Source organism: Scyliorhinus torazame, chromosome 6, assembly GCF_047496885.1.
Source record: "Scyliorhinus torazame isolate Kashiwa2021f chromosome 6, sScyTor2.1, whole genome shotgun sequence".
Lineage (NCBI taxonomy): Eukaryota > Metazoa > Chordata > Chondrichthyes > Carcharhiniformes > Scyliorhinidae > Scyliorhinus > Scyliorhinus torazame.
Window position 1 is genome coordinate 286,002,193 of NC_092712.1, and position 22,127 is coordinate 286,024,319.

The 22,127-nt window shown below is 48.6% G+C and overlaps 1 protein-coding gene across 1 annotated transcript in view; it reads right to left on the reverse strand.

Annotated features, from left to right (window-relative positions):
* The window catches only part of LOC140425474 (ankyrin repeat domain-containing protein 33B-like), a 61,507-nt gene that overhangs the window by 30,749 nt on the left and 8,631 nt on the right, over positions 1-22,127 (reverse strand). The window contains exon 2 of the mRNA XM_072509788.1: positions 7,219-7,348. Within this exon, the coding sequence (XP_072365889.1) occupies positions 7,219-7,348 (130 nt within the window). The remainder of the gene's footprint in view (positions 1-7,218; positions 7,349-22,127) is intronic.

The following is a 22,127-nucleotide window of genomic DNA, read 5'->3' on the forward strand; positions in this document are numbered from 1 at the left end:
ATTAATGGGCAATTTAGCATGGCCAATCCACCAACCTTGTGCATCTTTTGAGTTGTGGGGGGAAACCCACGCAAACATGGGGAGAATGTGCAAACTCCACACGGACAGTGACCCAGAGCCGGGATCGAACCTGGGACCTCAGCGCCGTGAGGCAGCAATGCTAACCACTGCGCCACTGTGCTGTCCTGTAACGAACTGTATTTAAAGGAGTTAGCTAAATGAGCCTCTGGGGAATCTGTGCCATCAAGTCCATTGTGAGTCTAGTTCAGGAAATTCTGCAGGAGCATGCCATTTAGGTGATGACAGTCGCCAAGGACCACAGATGGATTATGGCGGCTAGAGAGTACCATGCAAGGGTTGAATTGATTGAGTGAGAAAGAGATACGACATACCAGAGACCAGAGAACATTAGAACTCTAAATGTTGCCACATTTGTGCTGGGAGTGAATGCTTGTAATCACAGGCGATAATCTTTGTTGTATTTGCTATTCCATGTGTAAATTATAGTCCATACTGACTGTAATTTGCCTGTTAATTCATGTTTCATTTACACTGATTCTGATTTGTGTTCCATTAAAAATTACCAAAAGTGAAATCATCTTGCCAATTTATCAATTTAGAAGTCGTTTGGCAAATTTGGTTATTTAGTTTACGGTTCCCCATGGGATAGTAAAAAAAATGCATTTATTGCAGTTTTAGGTCGTGTTGCTAGGATTTCCAAAGGAACATAATCAAAGAAAAACGGATACCAAACCAATGAAGATATTTGGACAAGTGGCGAAATGCTTGTTCAAAGGGGCAGCCTTCAAGCAGCATCTTAATGGAGAAAAGAGAGGTCGAGAGCCAAGGGGGGTTTTGGAGAATATTCCACAGTTTAAGTCATAGATGGCTGACAATGGGGCGAAGGAAGTAGAGGATGCACAAGAAGCCGTGTTGGAGGATCACAGATATCTTAGTGGATTGTAGAGCTGGAGAAGGTTATTAAGATAGGGAGGGGGATGAGGATTTGAACACAAAGGAGGAATTTTAAAATCTGATGGACCGGGATGGTTAGCGCGCAGAGGCCTACTTGAGGAATGCTGCACTCAGAAGTCAGATATTGAGTTATTTTTAAATTATTTCATGGGATGTGGGGGTCGCTAGCGAGCACCAGTGTTTGTTGCCCATCGCTAAGTGCCCTCGAACTGAGTAACTTGCTGGGCCATTTCAGAGGGCAGTTAAGAGGCAGCCGCTTTATTTGTGGATCTGGAGTCACATGTTGGCCAGACCAGGTAAGGATGGCAGATTTCCTCCCCGAAAGGACCAGATGGATTTTTTTTGACAATCAACAATGGTTTCATGGTCATCATTAGACTTTTAATATCATTTTTTCAAAAATTCAAATCTTCTGTGGTGGGATTTGGACCCAGGTCCCCAGAGCAGTACCCTAGATCTCTGGATTACCAGTCTAGTGACAATATCACTATGCCATTGCCTTCCCAGCTATGAACAATGAAGAGTGGTGACACAAAACAGCACAAACTGGCGCTCAGTGTGTGGGGGTGACCTGGTTGTCACAAGCTGAGTATAGGAGAGCGTGTGAGCACTGAGGAATGACCTCTCCTCTACTCAGCTTGTTACAACCAGGTCACCCCCAGTACACAAACATGCCATATCCATTCTCCGACCTGTTCAGCATTAATTATAAACAAGTGCACTTGCTTGAATAAATCATTAGAACTGATATAAAGAATCATTGATCATGGCCCACCTCCATCATCGCAGGACACCACAAGAGACAGAGCCATTGGGCTTCAGTGCATTGACTGCTGCTCCAATTAATAATTTTAGCTCAAAGCTTCTAATACAAAGGCTTTTGGTTGCGTGTCAAGACTATTTCTCTTCCTGTCGAGTGCTGAAGTCTTTCATAAATTTCTCTTTGTTGCTGTGGGTGCAGTGCAGTGACCCACCCTTTGGTTGAATTACTATTTTACATTTCAGAGCGCATGAGGAACTGGCTTTGTTATCCTGCCGAGCAATCTAAAGCCAGATGGGTAGTGTGGACATGGTAACCAATATTTGCCTCGATGTTCAGAAAGCTTTCACACTGTTGAGCCAAAATAGCGTCAGAGAGGAGCAGCCTTAAATGTGGTTTTCCCAAGGCATGCCCATTTTTAAAAAGTATTAAAATGGTTCGGGGTGATCATTTCTTTTTCCTCCATGTCAAGATTTCATGGGAATAATAAAAAAAACAGTTTAGTTTTGATACACACTCAATAATAGACGACGAGTGATGAACGTAACTGAGGCTTTAATACACTAAATAGCAAGCCTCCTTCCTCTGGACCCGAACTGGGTCCGGAGGTGGAGACTCGCCACTTTTATACAGAAGCCCCGAGGGGATCAGCCACAGGCGGAGCCAGCCTGTACAAGCCCAAGCATGTACAATACAGCACAGTGAATATAATACAATACGTGATTTACCACATTCACCCCCTGTTTAAAAAAATGTTTGGCAGGGGTGAAGTGGTCTTAAAGGTCAAGTGTGTCGGGGGCCTTGACCTTCCGCAGTGACCACCTCAGTCCCGGCTGTGGTGTTGGCACCGGCGTTGAGACCCGCACGTCTGGGAGCATGTTGTCATCTTCTTCACCCAGATGTTGAGTCGGCGAAGGGGGGGGGGGCGGTGCTTGTCCTCGGTGGGTCTGCGGGAGTCAATTCGTGAGGGAGATGGGGGGAGACGGTGTAGTGTGGGGTGTGGTGGGGAATGTCGCCGGGGAGCCGGCAGGAGCCAAATCCCGAAGGGAGACCGTGTCCTGCCGCCTGTCCTGGTGTGTTACGTAGGCATATTGTGGATTGGCATGGAGCAGCAGGACCTTCTCGATGAGGGGGTCGGTTTTATGGCTCCTCACATGCTTGTGGAGAAGGACGGGCCCCGGGACTGTCAGCCAGGACGGAAGCAAGGCCCCGGAGGTGGACTTCCTGGGGATGGCAAACATCTGCTCATGAGGAGTCTGGTTAGTGGCCGTACGTAGAAGCGACCGGATGGATTGAAGCGCATCGGGGTGGACCTCCTGCCAGCGGGAGACTGGGAGACTTTTCGACCGTAGGGCCAGGAGGACGGCCTTCCAAACCGTCGCATTCTTCCTCTCCACCTGTCCGTTTCCCCGGGGGTTATAGCTGGTCGTCCTGCTGGAGACGATGCCTTTGCTGAGCAGGAACTGACGCAACTAGTCGCTCATAAAGGAGGAGCCCCGATCACTACGGATATAGGCAGGGAACCCGAACAGGGTGAAAAGGCTCTGCAGGGCCTTGATAACGGAGGCAGAGGTCATGTCAGAGCAGGGGATGGCGAAGGGGAATCTGGAGTACTCGTCAACGATGTTGAGGAAGTACACGTTACGGTCAGTGGAGGGGAGGGGCCCTTTGAAGTCCATGCTGAGGCGCTGCAAAGGGCGGAGGGCCTTTACTAAATGTGCTCTGTCTGGCTGATAGAAGTGCGATTTGCACTCTGCGCTGACCTGGCAGTCCCTGGTCAGGGACCTGACCTGATCGATGGAGTAGGGCAGATTGCGAGCCTTGATAAAGTGGAAAAAGCGGGTGACCCCCAGGTGACAGAGGTCGTTGTGGAGGGCCCTGAGTCGGTCTACTTGTGCGCTGGCACATGTACCGCGGGAGAGGGCATCTGTGGGCTCATTGAGCTTCTCGGGCCGATCAAAGATGTCATAGCTGGAGGTGGAGAGCTCGATCCTCCACATCAGGATCTTGTCGTTCTTGATTTTGCCCCGCTGTGTATTGTCAAACATGAAGGCAACCGACCATTGGTCAGTGAGGAGAGTGAATCGCCTGCCGGCCAGGTAATGCCTCCAATGTCTCACAGCTTCTACTATGGCTTGGGCCTCCTTTTCGAAGGAGGAGTGTCAAATTTCAGAGGCATGGACGGTACGGGAGAAGAAAGCCACGGGCCTGCCTGCCTGGTTGAGTGTAGCGGCCAGAGCAAAGTCCGACGCATCGCTCTCCACTAGGAAAGGGATGGACTCGTCCATAGCGTGCATCACGGCTTTGGCGATGTCTGCTTTGATGCGATCGAAGGCCAGTCGGGCCTCAGACGCCAGGGAAACGTGGTGAACTTGATCAGTGGGTGGGCCTTGTCCGCGTAGTTGGGGACCCACTGGGCATAGTAACCCCAGGCATCTCTTCTGGGCCTTGGGGCAGTGGGGAGTTCCAGGAGGGGGCCAATGCGGTCGGGGTCGGGCCCTAGGACGCCGTGTTTCAGGACGTAGCCGAGGATGGCCAGGCGGGATGTGCGAAAGACCATTTCTCTTGATTATAAGTTAGGTTCAGGAGTTGAGGTGTGGAGGAAGCACCGGAAGTTCTCGTCATGGTCCTGCTGGTCACGGCCGCAGATGGCGGCGTTGTCTAGGGAAGGGAACATGGCCCGCAGCCCGTACTTGTCAACCATTCAGTCCATTTGCCTTTGGAAGACCGAGACCCCGTTGGTGACGCCGAAGGAAGTGATAGAGGCAGCCGTCTGCCTCGAAGGCAGTGTATTGGTGGTCCTCCGGGCGGATAGGGAGCTGGTGGTCGCAGACTTCAAGTCGACTGTGGAGAAGACTCGATACTGCGCAATCTGATTGACCATGTCAGATATGCGGGGGAGGGGTACACATCGAGCTGCGTGTACCAGTTGATGGTCTGGCTATAATCGATGACCATCCGGTGCTTCTCCCCAGTCTTGACGACCACCACTTGGGCTCTCCAGGGGCTGTTACTAGCCTCAATGATCCCGTTTCGCAGGAGTCGCTGGACCTCTGAACTGATGAAGGCCCTGTCCTGGGCACTGTAGTGTCTGCTTCTGGTAGCGGCGGGCTTACAGTCCGGGGTGAGGTTTGCAAAGGAGGGTGGGGCGACCTTAAGGGTCGCAAGGTTACAAACGGTGAGGGGGTGCAGGGGTCCGTTAAACTTTAGGGTAAGGCTCTGGGGATGGCACTGTAAGTCATGCCCCAGTAATAGGGCAGCGCAGAGATGGGGGAGGATGTAGAGCCTAAAGTTGGTGTACTCTACGCCTTGCACAGTGAGGGTCGCAACACAGTACCCCCGGATCTCCACAGCGTGGGATCCGAAGGCCAGGGAGATTTTCTGCGTCACAGGTAGGATGGGGAGGGAGCAGCGCCTTCCCATATCTGGGTGTATGAAGCTGTCCGTGCTCCCGGAGTCGAAAAGGCAGGCAGTCTCGTGTCCATTGATCCGTACTGTCATCGTGGACTTCGTAAGGTGGTGCAGCCAGGACTGGTCCAGTGTGACGGAGGCGAGTGTCGGAAGGCGGTCGGTAGGTCAGTTGGAGGTGGCGGCGGCCAGCGTACGGTCGGGTGAGCAGGGCTCCCAGGAGGCTGCGGAATGGTCCCAAGATGGCGTTCAAGAAAGCGGCCCCCATGGGTCGCACGTGGCGGGTGGGGTATAAGATGGCGTCCAAGATGGCAGCCCCCGCGGGTCGCACGTGTCGGCCAAAATTAAAGATGGCGGCGCCCACTGGTTCCACATGGTGGGTGGCTGCGCGGCAGCTGGGGGTGGCCCCGACAGGCAGCAGGCAGCGCTGCTGGGCCTAGAAGATTTGGGGGGGGGGGGGGGGGGGGGGTCAGGCCTGGCAGGCTTTTGCGAAGTGGCCCTTCTTCCCACAGCTGCTACAGGTCGCGTTGTCAGACAGCGTTGTCGGGGGTGATTACCCTGGCCGCAGAAGTAGCACTTCGGGCCTCCGGCATTGGCGGGCCGCTGCACAGCGCAAGCTTGCGTCGCACCCGGGTCCATTGATGGCTGCGCCCACGAGCCCCACGAGGGTGCCGCGCGGTCGGAGGTGTAGGCCCCCATGTTCTGGGAGGCCACTTCCAATGAGTTGGAGAGTTATACTGTCTCTGGGAGGCCGAGTGTCCTCCCTTCTAATAAGCGCTGGCGGATATAGTTCGAGTGCATGCCCACGACATAGGCGTCCCTGATCAGCAGCTCCACGTGCTGGGTAGCCGATATCGCCCGGCAGTCGCAGTTCCGGCAGAGGATGCGCAAGACATACAGGAATTCCGCAAGTGATTCCCCAGGGCGTTGGCGTCTCGTGGCGAGGAGGTGCGTAGCATATACCTGGTTAACGGATTTCACGTAATGTCCTTTTAGCAGCATTATTGCCTCCGCGTACGAGGGGGCGTCCCTGATGAGGTTAAAGACTCTTGGGCTCACCCGTGAGGAGTTCATCTTGAGTGAAGAGCCCATCTTTAGAAGTTTAGTGTATTAAATTGATACACCACAATAATAGACAACGAGTGATAAACGTAACTGAGGCTTTAATGCACTAAACAGCAAGTCTCCTGCCTCTGGACCCGAACTGGGTCCGGAGGCGGAGACTTGCCACTTGTATACAGAAGTCCCGAGGGGAGGAGCCACAGGCGGAGCCAGACTGTACAAGCCCAGGCATGTACAATACAGCACAGTGAATATTTAGGGGCAGCACGGTAGCATTGTGGATAGCACAATTGCTTCACAGCTCCAGGGTCCCAGGTTCGATTCCGGCTTGGGTCACTGTCTGTGCGGAGTCTGCACATCCTCCCCGTGTGTGCGTGGGTTTCCTCCGGGTGCTCCGGTTTCCTCCCACAGTCCAAAGGTGTGCGCAGGTTAGGTGGATTGGCCATGATAAATTGCCCTTAGTGTCCAAAATTGCCCTTAGTGTTGGGTGGGGTTACTGGGTTATGGCGATAGGGTGGAGGTGTTGACCTTGGGTAGGGTGCTCTTTCCAAGAGCCGGTGCAGACTCGATGGGCTGAATGGCCTCCTTCTGCACTGTAAATTCTATGATAATTCAATACGTAGTTTACCACAAGTTTCTCCAATCGTAATTGGATGTCATCACAATCAAACAGATGAATAATTTAGGAGGAGGAACTGAGGCCATTTGGAGGCAGCAGACCAGTTGCATTTTGGGACTGGAGACAGCCATCTTAGATGTGTGCAAATGGTAGAGCCACCGCCAAATGCAAAACAAAGCAGGAGGGAAATCCTCTTTCACACACTTCATTCAGCCAACTGAAATATGGGATTACACTGGAAGAGGTTATGCAAATAGGCTGTGAGGCCTTCTCCCACCTCACCTGCTGGGGAGACGCAAGGTGGAAAATAAATTGTAAATGGAGGGGTGAGGCAGAAGCACCAGTGACAGAGTGTGCTCGACATAATAAATGTGCTGGAAATTCCAGTTCTTACCTGCTTGCACTGCAATAATCAGAGCTGTATTTCCCTCTTTGTCTTGCCAGTTGATATCAAGGTGAGGGCACTCAGCCAAGAGGAAAACAATGTCCATGAACCCCTGGTAACAAGCCACCATCAGTCCAGTCTGGAAACAGAATCCACGCAGCAGTTTTAGAGAGAGTTTAGGGGAGCAAAAATCAGAAACTACAAATAAACCAACACGTGCAAGATTATGACATATGGATGAGCAGACATGCAAGAAGTGCCGATAAATAAGGAGGTTTATTGTAGACGTTAAGCATTTGTAACCATTTACATAATCTCAATGGTTAACAGTTCACACAAAATGAAATGAAATGAAAATCGCTTATTGTCACAAGTAGGCTTCAAATGAAGTTACTGTGAAAAGCCCGACTGCTGACTAGAAAAGGTGAAAGGATCCAACATGGGTTAAGATTATTAAGATTACTGAATCGCCAAACAATGTCATTCTCAGCGACAAACGGACTCCATAGTGTTAGCAAATTGCCGATAAGAGAAGAAAGTGGGACTCAACTACAGCTTTCCATTCTGAGCACCAGTGACCAGGCCGAGGATCAGGAAGAAAAGTTACAATAAGCAAAATCCCGCAGATGCTGGAAATCCGAAGCAGAACTGGGGAAGAGGGAAAAGGAAGTACTGTCAACACTCAACAGTCAGGCGAGCATCCTTGGAGTGAGGGAGGGTAGGGTCAAACATTGGTCAGAAACAGGCGATGTGGTAGACCAACAGATGATAAAGAGGAACGGAGCCAGGAGAAAAGAAGCTGAGGGGAGATAAAAGAGATGCCAGGGGACAAGCGATTTGATGAAAGAACAGATGGCAGTGCAAGACAAAGAAGGCAAAACAAAAAAATGTTCGGAAACAAAAGTGCTGCTGAGGCTGGACCCTTGCGAATTCTGAATGGTGCAGTGGAAAACAAAAATATATCTCATCCCTATATCACTAGGAAAGTCGAAGATGGTTATCTGATTGTTCACCACCATGTTTGCCTCTGTTTCGTTGAGCATTATTTTTAAAAATGAGCAATCACATTACTATTCGTTAAGCATAGCAGCACATTAGTTTATGGTGACTTTAATGACACAGGTTGGGTCATTCCTATTAGGCTCGCAGCATTTGCACCTTTGTCCATAACAAGTGGATCAATACCTCCCTGATAGATACTTTGCACAGGTCAAACTTATAACAAACACCCGCGTTCAGAATCGATGACTAAAGTTCATTACTCAGAGGGTTCCAGCAATGCAACTGTCACATTTTGATGCAGATTCCTCCTGTTGATAAATTTATATTATGTAATATTAAAGGAGAGTCCATTGTGCTTTTGCATGTGCTAGTAGAAACCTGGCCGGAAATGCTTTACACCGTTTGATGTTCCTAATTATTTATTGTAAACATTGCCAGCTCTTCCACCGTTGCGTAGGCAGATCTAAACAATGAGAATTTTGGACAAGGACAGATTATTTGATGAGAGATAATTCTCAGGAGTCCCTTTGAATCCATGCTGTCTCTCTGTGGATCAATCCAGTCACCCCCATTCCTCCATTCTATCCCTGTAGCCAAGCAAGTCTATTTCTCTCAATTCTCATCCAATTTCCTTTTAAAGTCAATGGCAGTCTCTGCTTCCCGCACCATTGTAGGCAGTGTTTCCGGTCATTATGACACACTGCGTGAAAAAGTTTTTCCTCCCATCCTTCCTGTATCCCTGCCCAAAACTTTAAATCTCTGACCCCTACGCCTTGCACCATCAGCTAATAGGAAAAGCTTCCCTTTGGTCTATCTCACCTAAATCGCCATAATCCTGCACACCACTTAACAAACCTACCCTCAATCTGCTTTGCTCCAAGGAGAATAAGCCCAGCTTCTCCAACCTAGCCTTTTAGATAAAACCCCTCATCCCTGGATCATTCTGGCAAGTCTGATGATACCCTTGGGCCCTCACAATTTTCCTAAAGTGAGGTGACCAGAATTGGATGCAATACTCTAGTTGTGACCTAACCAGTGTTTATAAAGGTTCAGCATTACTTCCCTGCTTTTGTTCTCAATACCACTATTTCTGAAGTGTCAAGATCGCACATGCTTCACTAATTATTCTCAATATGTCCTGCCATATTCAAAGATCTTTGAACATAAATGCCTTCAAAGCACATCTGCCTCTGGGCACTCATCAGAACTGTGCCATTAAGTCAATGCTGCCTCTCCTGATGCTTCTGCCAAATACATCACCTCACACTTCTCTGTAAATCTCCAATGATAGAAATTTATGCTCCCCATAAGGCAGGTTCTGAGGTGGGCGGGGTTAGTGGGGAGAAGTGTAAAATTAAATGGACGGGATTCGCCCCCAGAATTCTGCCCGCTGAAACCCAGGCACAATTTCACCTTTGGGCAGGTAGGGCTTCGGGCAGGAAACCAGTTCAGTCTCCTATTAAGGCCCTTAAATGGATGGCCACTTAAGGGCCTTTTCCCGCCCATCCTCAATTTTTAGGCTGGCGGGAGTGGATGCAGAAAGGGTGGGAAAGTGACATTTACACTTTTCCTCATTTCATACATGGAAACATCCATAGAAAGTACAAGCAAGAGGAGGCCATTCGGTCCTTCAAGCCTGTTCTGCCATTCATTATGATCGTGGCTGATCATCCAATTCAATATCCTGATCCCACCTACCCCCCCCCCCCCCCCCCCCCCGCCCCCATATCCCTTGATTCCTTTAGCCCCAAGAGCTATATCCAATTCCTTCTTGAAATTACACATCGTGGGCAGCACGGTGGTGCAGTGGTTAGCACTGCTGTCTACGACACTGAGGACCCGGGTCCGATCCCAGCCCTGGGTCACGGTTTGTGTGGAGTATGCACATTCTGTCTGTGTCTGCGTGGGTTTCACCCCCACAAGCCGAAGATGTGCAGGGTAGGTGGATTGGCCATCCTAACTTGCCTCTTAATTGGAAAAAATAATTGAGTACTTAAATATATATATTTTTTTTAAGTAATGGCACGTCGTTTTGGCTTCAACTATTTTCTGTGGTAGTGAATTCCACAGATTCACCATTCTCTGGGTGAAGACATTTCTCCTCACCTCAGTCCTAAAAAGGTCCTTATCCTCAAACTGTGACCACTAGTTCTGGACTCTCCCACCATCGGAAACATTCTTTCTGAATCTACCCTGTCTAATTCTGTTAGAATTTTGTAAGTTTCAATGAGATCCCCTCTCACTCTTCAAAAATCCAATGAATATAATCCTACCTGACTTAGTCTCGCCTTTTTGACAGTCCCACCATCCAAGGAATCAGTCTGGTAAATCGCTGCACTCCCTTGGGCATGAATGGAGGGGTAGGGGTAGACCCTCCCACCCCCACCCCCACCTGCCTGGCCTACCCGGACACCGCAATCACCCCCTCTCAACACCCCCCCCCCCCCCCGCACCCCCGGGCGTCCTATGCCCTCCCACCCCATGATCGGCAGGATCCAAAGGTCCCAGGATTTAGTGGCCATGGGGAGGCAGTAGCCTAGTGGTATTGTTGCTGGTCTAGTAATCCAGAGATGCAGAGTCATGCTCTGGGGACCTGGGTTTGAATCTCGCCATGGCAGATGATGAAATTTTAAAAAAATGTTAAAGTCTGGAATTAAAAGTCTAAAGATGACCATGAAACCATTGTCAATTGTCATAAAACCCCATCTAGTTTACTAATGTCCTTTCGGGAAGTAAATCTGTCATCCTTACCTGGTCTGGCCTCTACATGTGATTCCAGATTCACAGCAATGTGTCTGACACTTAAATGCGCTCAGGGATGGGCAATAAGTGCTGGGCCAGTCAGCCACGCCCACATCCCATGAACAAATGTGTTGCAGTACCGCTTCTGGCCACTGCAGCACTGTGCTTGGCTGGGTTGAGGAGCCATTGGCCAATCAAGCTCTCGCGAGCAGGACTTCCTTCCAAGGATGGACAGACGTCCCGCCGCCCACTGCCAATCCACACTTAAGTGAACATTAAATGATAGTGGGAGTTCAAAAGCCACTGGCTGTGCTCCCTTGGGCAGGAATGGAGAGTCAGACTCTGTGTGGAGTCTGCACGTTCTCCCCGTGTCTGCGAGGGTTTCCTCCAGGTGCTCCGGTTTTCTCCCACAGTCCAAAGACGTGCAGGTCAGGTGGATTGGCCATGATAAATTGCCCTTAGTGTCCAAAAAGGTTATGAGGGGTTATTGGGTTAAGGGGATAGGGTGGAAGTGAGGGCTAAAGTGGTTCGGTGCAGACTCGATGGGCCGAATGGCCTCCTTCTGCACTGTATGTACTATGTTCTATAGGTGCTGACTCTCAGGATATTGAGCGCCAATCACTCGCCATCCTTAAATTTCTACCCCAAAATCTATAGAGCAATCAGAGGAAAGGATGTTGTGGATTAATGCCTGTTGTGCAAAAAGTATTGAGTAGATCTAATTCAATCTCAGATCAACATGATGGAATGAATCAGAAGGGAATAGATTCAAGTCACACTCTAGTTAATACTGATATGAGGAGTCTCCCATCCTGTATCTTTAATTTTCATGCTTCCGTGCTTGTCTACTTGAAAGCACACTCATTAACAGAGTGATGCAACCATCAATTCACACGAGACGGAGAGTTGAAGTGAACAGTGGTTTTAATCAGCTAAAATTGTGCCTGCCTGCAACTGCTCTGCACTGAGAGCCGCCTGCAGGGCAGCAGATCTATATACCTCCCCCAAGGGGGGCGGAGCCAGGAGCAGAGCCCACAAGGGCACCAACATGATACAGTGCGGTGTAATGTGATACAATGGTCCATAGGTGGAGCCCACAAGGGCAACAACATAGTACAATGCAATACAGTGGTGAATGGTTGCCTTAATACATTCACCACACAGAGGAGTTAATTACTAGCAGTAAAAATGCTAACTTCACACTATTCCATCCCAATCCATCATTAAATTATGTGAGGCACTGACAGAACTGGTTTGCCATGGAAATGTCGACATTCCTGTACAAAAGATGTCAATTCTTCCTAGCCCACGTGAGAGAGTTCTCTTGAAAATATCAATCACAAACATGCAAAGATTAACCCGAAAATAACTGGGGCTGAGAAACTTGAGCTATGTTGAGAACTAAAGAAACTGGGATCGTTCTCCTTACAACAGAGAAGGTGGAGGAGAAATTGAACAAGAATATTCAAAAGCATGGGACAGGATTTTTCAGAAGAGTCAACGAGGAACATATCCCACCAATACTGGCTGCCCAATCGCCATTTGACGCACAGCGGGGTGTTAATTGGCTAAGGGCCAGACTTCTGCCCTCATCTGGAGAGGAGGTCCTGCGTTTAGAGAGCTGCCAGCCAATCCGATTGGCCAGTAGCTCTGTAATCCCAACAGTGCCAGTTTCAAGCGGTGGCCACTGCTGGAACTACAGGCAATCCCCAAAGAAGCTAATGGAAGCTCGACTCCAGGTAAGGGACCTAGGTGGTAGAGTCTGGCGGGGGCGGTCAGAGGCCATTTTGGGGAGGGTTAAAGAGGGTATGATGCTGTGGCGGGTACCTTTGATAGGCACAGGAACCCGAGAATAGGGATCTCCACCCCCCACATCACTGCCTTCAACACCAGCTCATGCAGGAAAAGGTGTTGGCCCATCCACCTAGCATAGGCCTCCTCCTACCATGGGTAAAATAGTGGCAGGGGTGGGATAAGGTACTTCAGTGGCCTCAATAGACCCAAGGGTGGGTGGACAGCTCAACACATCCACAGCCCCTTTTAAAATGGGAGACAAGTTGGGGCAGGTGGGCAGGCAATGGGCAGACCTTGAGCAGCATGCTATGTGCCCCACCCCACCTAGAAACCTGCCGGTGGGCCCCGTAAAATTCCACCCATGAAGGGTTCCAGTGTTGTAAATAATAGGATCCGCAATCAGAGGCCACAGATTTAAGATAACTGATGAAAAAAACAGGGGTGATGTGAGGAGAGGATCTTTTAAACAGCTAATTATTAAGATTTGGATGTAGTGCCTTAAAGAGTGGTGCAAACAAATTCAGCTGTAACTCCCAAAGATAACTAAATGCACTTGAAGGGGGAACATTTGCAGGCCAGGAAAAGAATTCAGGATGCGAGGACAAATTGCATCGTTCTTTGAAAGAGCTACCACAGGCATGAGAGGCTGAACGACCTCCTTCTGTACTGTATGATTCGAAGGCAAGGACGTAACCACATGCCGTGTTCACACATTAGAGGCACAGTTCACAAGAAAGGGGTATCCCATTGAGGAAAGGTTTGTTTATCTTTAGAATTCTAGACCCCAGTCATAAGTGGAGGCTGGGTCATTAAGTATATTCAAGGCTGAGTTTAGACAGATTTTTGAACTACAATGGAATCAAGGGTTATTGGGGGTGGATGGGGGCAGGCAGAAAGGTGGAGTTAAAGCCACAATCAGATCAGCTGTGATCTTATTGAAAGGCAGAGCAGGTTCGATGGGCCGAATGGTCTACTCCTGCTCCTATTTCTGATGATCCTCTGATCTATTACAGAAACCTGGCAGTTAATATTTTAATTGAGGATGTTATGAGCACCCACGTCTGCCCCCTTCTCTTGTCATTCCCCCACCCCCCCGGCCAGACCCTGCTGCTACCAGCATGACATTAACACGTGAACGGGTGTTTTTTGACATTAGCCTTGTTGATCGCCGCTTCGGATTCCCGACTGAAGGGGCTTTCTGGCAGCAAGCATGGTTTCAGAATCTGACTCATTTACTTTATTGTTTGTCTTTTCTGTTACTCACGGGTGCACGCTAAAACAGGAGAGTGTCAGTCAAAAGTTACCGCTTATTGTCAAATCCTAAACAGACCACTTTAGAGAATTGCAAATTTCATGACAGGAAATGATTGTTTGGAGGCGGAAAACCCCGAACAAAATAACCGAGAAGTAAAAAATATCTGAAGATCATTAGAGTGTGTGGTGTGGGGCACGGAGGCATGTGTGTCGGTGCATCCTTTATTGTGGAAACAGTGCAGAAACGTGGTTTGTATTCCTGCCTTGACATTAAGAGGTTGAGGAGTGGTCCAATTGAGGTGCTTAAAATGATTATAAGCACCTGATAGATACATTAGAAACCTTCCTCTGGCAAGGTAACCGCAAAAAAGGGGCACAAGCTTAACATTACAGGTCATTCGGGGATGAAATCGGGAATAATTTTTCACACAAAAAGTAATAAATTCACTCCCACCAAGAAGCTGTGGATGCTGGAAGCATTTAAATCTTTGTCGGATTTTTATGACGTAAGCGCATCAAGGAATATGGATTAAAGGCAGGAAACGCTTTTTTATAAAAAAAAACATTTTATTAGAGTATTTATAGTTTTTATAATAATAACAATAACAACATAAACATAGTATATAAAACATTTCCATCCCTGACACGTTCCTCACACCCCCAACAAAGAAAAAAAAAGCATAACCGCCCCCGCCCCCTCCCCCTCCCCCTCCCCCTAGATTTCTGCCTCTACTGACATTTAATTTTCCCCGAAAAAGTCGACAAACGGCTGCCACCTCCGGACGAACCCGAACATTGACCCTCTTTGGGCGAACTTTATTTTCTCAACACTGAGAAACCCAGCCATGTCGCTAACCCAGGCCTCTGATTTTGGGGGCTTCGAGTCCCTCCACATTAACAGTATCCGTCTCCGGGCTACCAGGGAGGCAAAGGCCAGAACATTATCCTCTCTCGCCCCCTGAACTCCCAGCTTTTCCGACACTCCAAAGATCGCCACCTCTGGACACGGCACCACCCGTGTTTTAAGTACCGTGGACATGACACCAGCGAAACCTTGCCAAAATCCTCTAAGCTTCGGGCATGCCCAAAACATGTGGACATGATTTGCTTGCCCTCCCGCGCACCTCGCACACCTATCCTCTATCCCAAAAAACTTGTTCATCCGGGCCACCATCATGTGTGCCTGGTGGACTACCTATCAGGTTGAGCCTGGCACATGATGAGGATGTATTGACTCTGCCTAAGGCATCCGCTCACAATCCCGCCTCTATCTCTTCCCCTAGCTCATCTTCCCTCTTGCCCTTTAGCTCCTCTATCTGAGTTTCCTCCAACTCCATAAGCTCTTTGTAGATATCCAAAAGGCAGGAAACTCTTGAGTGGGCAGATCAGCCATGATTTAGCTGAATGGTGGAACAGGCATGAGAGGCTCCTATGTTCGACAACACATCTGGATGTGTGACAATTCTGGGAACACCTGCACACCCCACAGCAGAGGCCTCCTGACACATAACGGTATGGATATATAATCGAAGAACGAACTCTCTCCCACTTTGACACACGTTGCTTACATCTCCCCTTCCCCATACTTTGTATGAAAGGTGGTGAACCCATTTGCCATACGCTTTAATATCATTAGTGGGCTTCCCCGCTGTATTGCACCCCCCCCCCCCCCCGCCCCCCGCCCCCCCACATACACATTAGAATTTCACCCCACCCTCCGTTCCCTCGCACCGGCGAGGTTAACAACAGGTCCTGACAAATGGGGACCTGGTGAAGAGAACCCTCCAGGGGCGCACAGGTATGTCCAGCCCCCAGTGGGAGAGGGTCTTGTCCATGCAATGCCCCCTGGCACTGCCCTTCGACTAAGTGTCAAAAAATGTCAGGAAAGGGGCTGCACGGTGGCGCAATGGTTAGCACTGCTGCCTCACGGCACCGAGGTCTCAGATTCGATCCTGGCTCTGGGTCACTGTCCGTGTGGAGTTTGCACATTTTCCCAGTGCGTGGGTTTTGCCCCCACAACCTAAAGATGTGCAGGGTAGGTGAATTGGCCACGCTAAATTACCCCTTAATTGGAAAAAATGTATTGGGCAGTCTAAATTTTTTTTTAAAAATATGGCGGGAAAAGCCGGCAGTACTGCCAGTGGGTCATGCCCTGCTTTTCCCACCTGAGGTGACACATAGTCAAAAAATTATTAAAATTCCGCCCAGTGTCTCCATTTCTCACACACAACACTATGTGCGTATGTGTGCACAATCTGCCTGTGTCTCTTCCACACTCAGAAGCAGAAATCACAGAATTCCACCCCCACCCCACCACCACCACTGTTGGGCTGCAGAAACAGGGGGTAACTAGGTTCAGCATTTGTCACCATGTCCAGGAGCACAGTTAATGTCAGATTATTTCTCCTACCATGTGACTAACACATTCGATTGGCAGCAGGGGATTTTATTTATTTCCATTAAGCCTTTCTGTTATGACATGTATTGTTCTTTGTATCGGTATTGATTGCCCGGACATGAATGTTTCTGCTGTTATTGTGAAAACACTCAATAAACTGAATCAAATTTCTGCCTGCTATTTTGACACAGGTGGCAACCACACAGACAAACTTTGCCTGGTTCCCAAGCGCAAGATATTTATTTGGCACCTGAAGTGCCTTTCTGAGATGTCATGGTGAAATTACTAAAACTCTACTGCGGCTAATGCAGGCATTCTCGATTCCCAGCGCCCAGCAGATTTGGTTGGGCTTTCCCGCCTGAGATCACATTCATGAAGCGGTGGCTTCTGGGCACAGTAAAACCTTTGTCTGCACCTCATGCTGCTCTGAGCTATGTAACAATTAAACCAACTGCACAGTATCTCTCTCCGACTGAATCCGAGAGTAAGGAGGGATGAAAAAAAATTGTTCAGGTTCGTGGTCTCTGTTTTACCCTATAAATTTAAAGTATCCAATTCATTTTTTTTACCAATTAAAGGGCAATTTAGCGTGGCCAATCCATCTACCCTGCACATCTTTGGTTTGTGGGGGGTGAGACCCACGCAGACACAGGGGGTCGGATTCTCCGTTCTCCGACGCCGATTTTGCAATCTGCGATTGGGCGGAAAATCCCTTTTTACGATGGAATCGGGGGCGGCGCCTGCTTTTGCAGGCTCTGCCCCGTCCAAAATATCGTCGTCGAGGAGCGAGCCGCACGCCGTTGGGACGGCCTCAGGACGTCACCTGAAGGCCTTCCCTCGATGCTCCGCCCCGATGGGCTGAGTTCCTGACCGCGCAGTTGACTCGTCTCAGCGGTCGGCATGTCCTCCACTCTGACGGACTCCGAATTTGTTGGAGGGCAGCTGGTGCAGCATGAACTCTTCCTATTGGGCAGCATGCAGGGGAAACTGTTGCTGAGGAGAGAGTTTGATGCTGTTTTCTGGGACTCTCTGACTCCCTAAAGCGAATGGCATCATGTTGAAACCAAGTTCAGGCCACTCCATGAAAGGAATGAGAATGGAAGAACGACGGAGACTTTCATGTCTTCACAGTGTGTCCCAGAGCACCGCACACTCAATCAATTACTGGACCTCCAAGTAGCATTACAGGACATTGTTATGGGCCAGGGTTTGGAGAACCCTAAAGTGTATCATGAAGTGCACCTGACCCACAACTTTTAATAGATTATGGTATGGGGAGCACACGGCCCACTCTACAGGTGTGGTACAGCAGAAATGTAAAAGTATTTTTTAAAGCAAAACAATGGTTATTCTAGGAACTCTAAGTTAACCTTTTTAAAACATACAGTGAACATCTTAGCAACCACTAATTCCAATACAACCCCCAAAGAATACGATACTAAGTAATCCTTTAAGCTTTCCTTTTAACATCCATACGACTTAAAACACCTTTTAGCAGAAGCACATCAGGTTAAAGTCACTACTGTTATTAGTTTTAAATCACCAGGATCGATTTACAGTCTTTAGATTACAGAGAGAGATTCATACACCTTCTGGCTGTGACTGCAGCTATCCAGCTCTGAAAACGAAACTAAAACACACCCTGCAGCAAACAGCCTAAAACGAAAGTAAAAAGCTGACAGACAGCCCAGCTCCACCCACTCTCTCACATCACTGCAGTAATAAACACCCATTTCTTAAAGGTACTCTCGCTACAGATATTTACATACACACCCATTTATAAACACCTGGATTAGTCAGGTCTTCCATTCAGGGCTCGACATTAAGACCAGGGAGGTTGCGATCTTGATCAACAAGCGGGTCCAATTTGAGTTGGAGGGCACAGTCGTGGACTGGGGTGGCAGATTTGTTATGGTTAGGGGTAAGCTCGAGGGGGTGAGAGTAGTCCTGGTCAACGTATATGCCCCTAATTGGGATGATGTAGATTTTGTTAAGAGGTTGCTGGGGAAGATCCCTGACTTGGACTCACGCAAACTGATCATGGGTGGGGACTTTAACACAGTTCTTGATCCTGGCCTGGACCGGTCGTGTTCAAAAACGGGTAGGTTGCCAGCGATGGCAAAGGATCTGAGAGGGTTCATGAAGCAAATGGGGGGAGCTGACCCATGGAGATTTAGTCGGCCGTCGGCGAAGGAATTTTCATTCTATTTTCACGTCCACAAGGTGTATTCCCGAATCGATTTCTTTATCATGAGCAGGGACTTGCTGACAGGGATGACAGGTGCAGAATATTCGGCAATTACCATCTCGGACCATGCTCCGCACTGGGTTGATCTGCAGATTTGCAAAGATAGCTTTCAGCGCCCACAATGGAGGCTGGAAGATGGGCTGCTGGCGGACGAGGCGGTGTGTGAGAGGCTGAGGAAATGCATGCATAATTACCTGCAGGTAAATGATACTGGAGTAGTAGCGCCTCAGCAGCGGAGGCGCTGAAGGCAGTGGTGAAAGGGAAGCTGATTTCAATCCGAGCCCATAGGGACAGGATGGACAGGGCAGAAACAGACTGACTGGTTAAGGAAATTTTGCGGACGGACAGGAGCTATGCGGAGTCCCCGAGGCCAGAGTTACTTAGGAAATGACAGAGGCTGCAGACCGAGTTTGGGGTGTTATCTACAGTGTCATGCGAATTTTGCTTTAAGAAATGGTTAGCTGCTCATGTTATTGCAGTGATGTCAGAGAGTGGGTGGAGCTGAGCTCTGGTTCTGCTTTTTAGTTTCACTTTGAGAAAAACTTGGGTGTGTCTGTCTTTTTGGTTTAGTTTTTCAGTGTGTTGCAGCTGAAGTCAGAAAAAGCAGCTGTATTGTTGAGCTCTCTGCCATGAAGGACTATTTCTTAATCATTTGGTGAATTCAGAATTATAAATGTTTTCAGTATTGAATATAAACCCTGATGTGCTCCTGTTTGGAGGTTTGTTAAGTCTTATGGATGTTAAAAGGAAAGCTTAAAGGATACTTTGTGTTGTATTCTTCGGGGGGCGTATTTGAATTAATGGTTGCTAAGATATTCACTGTTTGTTTTAAAAAGGTTAACTTGAGTTCATAGAATAAACATTGTTTTGCTTTAAAAAAGAACTTTTCCATTTCTGAACGACTACACTTGTAGAGTGGGCCGTGTGCTCATACAAAGAACAACAAGAACAAAGAACAAAGAAATGTACAGCACAGGAACAGGCCCTTCGGCCCTCCAAGCCCGTGCCGACCATGCTGCCCGACTAAATTACAATCTTCTACACTTCCTGGGTCCGTATCCTTCTATTCCCATCCTATTCATATATTTGTCAAGATGCCCCTTAAATGTCCCTATCGTCCCTGCTTCCACTACCTCCTCCGGTAGCGAGTTCCAGGCACCCACTACCCTCTGCGTAAAAAAACTTGCCTCGTACATCTACTCTAAACCTTGCCCCTCTCACCTTAAACCTATGCCCCCTAGTAATTGACCCCTCTACCCTGGGAAAAAGCCTCTGACTATCCACTCTGTCTATGCCCCTCATAATTTTGTATACCTCTATCAGGTCTCCCCTCAACCTCCTTCGTTCCAGTGAGAACAAACCGAGTTTATTCAATCGCTCCTCATAGCTAATGCCCTCCATACCAGGCAACATTCTGGTAAATCTCTTCTGCACCCTCTCTAAAGCCTCCACATCCTTCTGGTAGTGTGGCGACCAGAATTGAACACTATACTCCAAGTGTGGCCTAACTAAGGTTCTATACAGCTGCAACATGACTTGCCAATTCTTATACTCAATGCCCCGGCCAATGAAGGCAAGCATGCCGTATGCCTTCTTGACTACCTTCTCCACCTGTGTTGCCCCTTTCAATGACCTGTGGACCTGTACTCCTAGATCTCTCTGACTTTCAATACTCTTGAGGGTTCTACCATTCACTGTATATTCCCTACCTGCATTAGACCTTCCAAAATGCATTACCTCACATTTGTCCGGATTAAACTGCATCTGCCATCTCTCCGCCCAAGTCTCCAGACAATCTAAATCCTGCTGTATCCTCCGACAGTCCTCATCGCTATCCGCAATTCCACCAACCTTTGTGTCGTCTGCAAACTTACTAATCAGACCAGTTACATTTTCCTCCAAATCATTTATATATACTACAAAGAGCAAAGGTCCCAGCACTGATCCCTGTGGAACACCACTGGTCACAGCCCTCCAATTAGAAAAGCATCCCTCCATTGCTACTCTCTGCCTTCTATGGCCTAGCCAGTTCTGTATCCACCTTGCCAGCTCACCCCTGATCCCGTGTGACTTCACCTTTTGTACTAGTCTACCATGAGGGACCTTGTCAAAGGCCTTACTGAAGTCCATATAGACAACATCTACTGCCCTACCTGCATCAATCATCTTAGTGACCTCCTCAAAAAACTCTATCAAGTTAGTGAGACACGACCTCCCCTTCACAAAACCGTGCTGCCTCTCACTAATACGTCCATTTGCTTCCAAATGGGCGTAGATCCTGTCTCGAAGAATTCTCTCCAGTAATTTCCCTACCACTGAAGTAAGGCTCACCGGCCTGTAGTTCCCGGGATTATCCTTGCTACCCTTCTTAAACAGAGGAACAACATTGGCTATTCTCCAGTCCTCCGGGACATCCCCTGAAGACAGCGAGGATCCAAAGATTTCTGTCAAGGCCTCAGCAATTTCCTCTCCAGCCTCCTTCAGTATTCTGGGGTAGATCCCATCAGGCCCTGGGGACTTATCTACCTTAATATTTTTTAAGACACCCAACACCTCGTCTTTTTGGATCACAATGTGACCCAGGCTATCTACACCCCCTTCTCCAGACTCAACATCTACCAATTCCTTCTCTTTGGTGAATACTGATGCAAAGTATTCATTTAGTACCTCGCCCATTTCCTCTGGCTCCACACATAGATTCCCTTGCCTATCCTTCAGTGGGCCAACCCTTTCCCTGGCTACCCTCTTGCTTTTTATGTACGTGTAAAAAGCCTTGGGATTTTCCTTAACCCTATTTGCCAATGACTTTTCGTGACCCCTTCTAGCCCTCCTGACTCCTTGCTTAAGTTCCTTCCTACTTTCCTTATATTCCATGCAGGCTTCGTCTGTTCCCAGCCTTTTAGCCCTGACAAATGCCTCCTTTTTCTTTTTGATGAGGCCTACAATATCACTTGTCATCCAAGGTTCCCGAAAATTGCCTTATTTATCTTTCTTCCTCACAGGAACATGCCGGTCCTGTATTCCTTTCAACTGCCACTTGAAAGCCTCCCACATGTCAGATGTTGATTTGCCCTCAAACATACCACAATCTATTAAAAGTTGTGGGTCAGGTGAACTCCATGATACACTTTGGGGTTCTCTAAGCCCTGACCCATAACAATAGGGAAGGCCGTAGAGTAGCTTAGAAGGGCAAAGGGCACAATATACGAGCATGGGGAGAAGGCCAGCAGAATGCTTGCACAACAACTAAGAAAGAGAGAAGCGGCTAGGGAAATAGGAAAGGTAGTCGACAGGGAGGGAAACCTGGTGGGGGACCCGGTAGGACTGAACAAGATGTTTAGGGACTTCTGTACCAAGCTGTACACCTCAGAACCCCCCACGGGACCAGAGGGGATGAGGTGCTTTTTGGAAGGACTGACCTTCCCAAGAGTAGGTAGGGGGTTGGTTGATGGGCTGGGGGCCCCGTTCAGGACCGAAGAA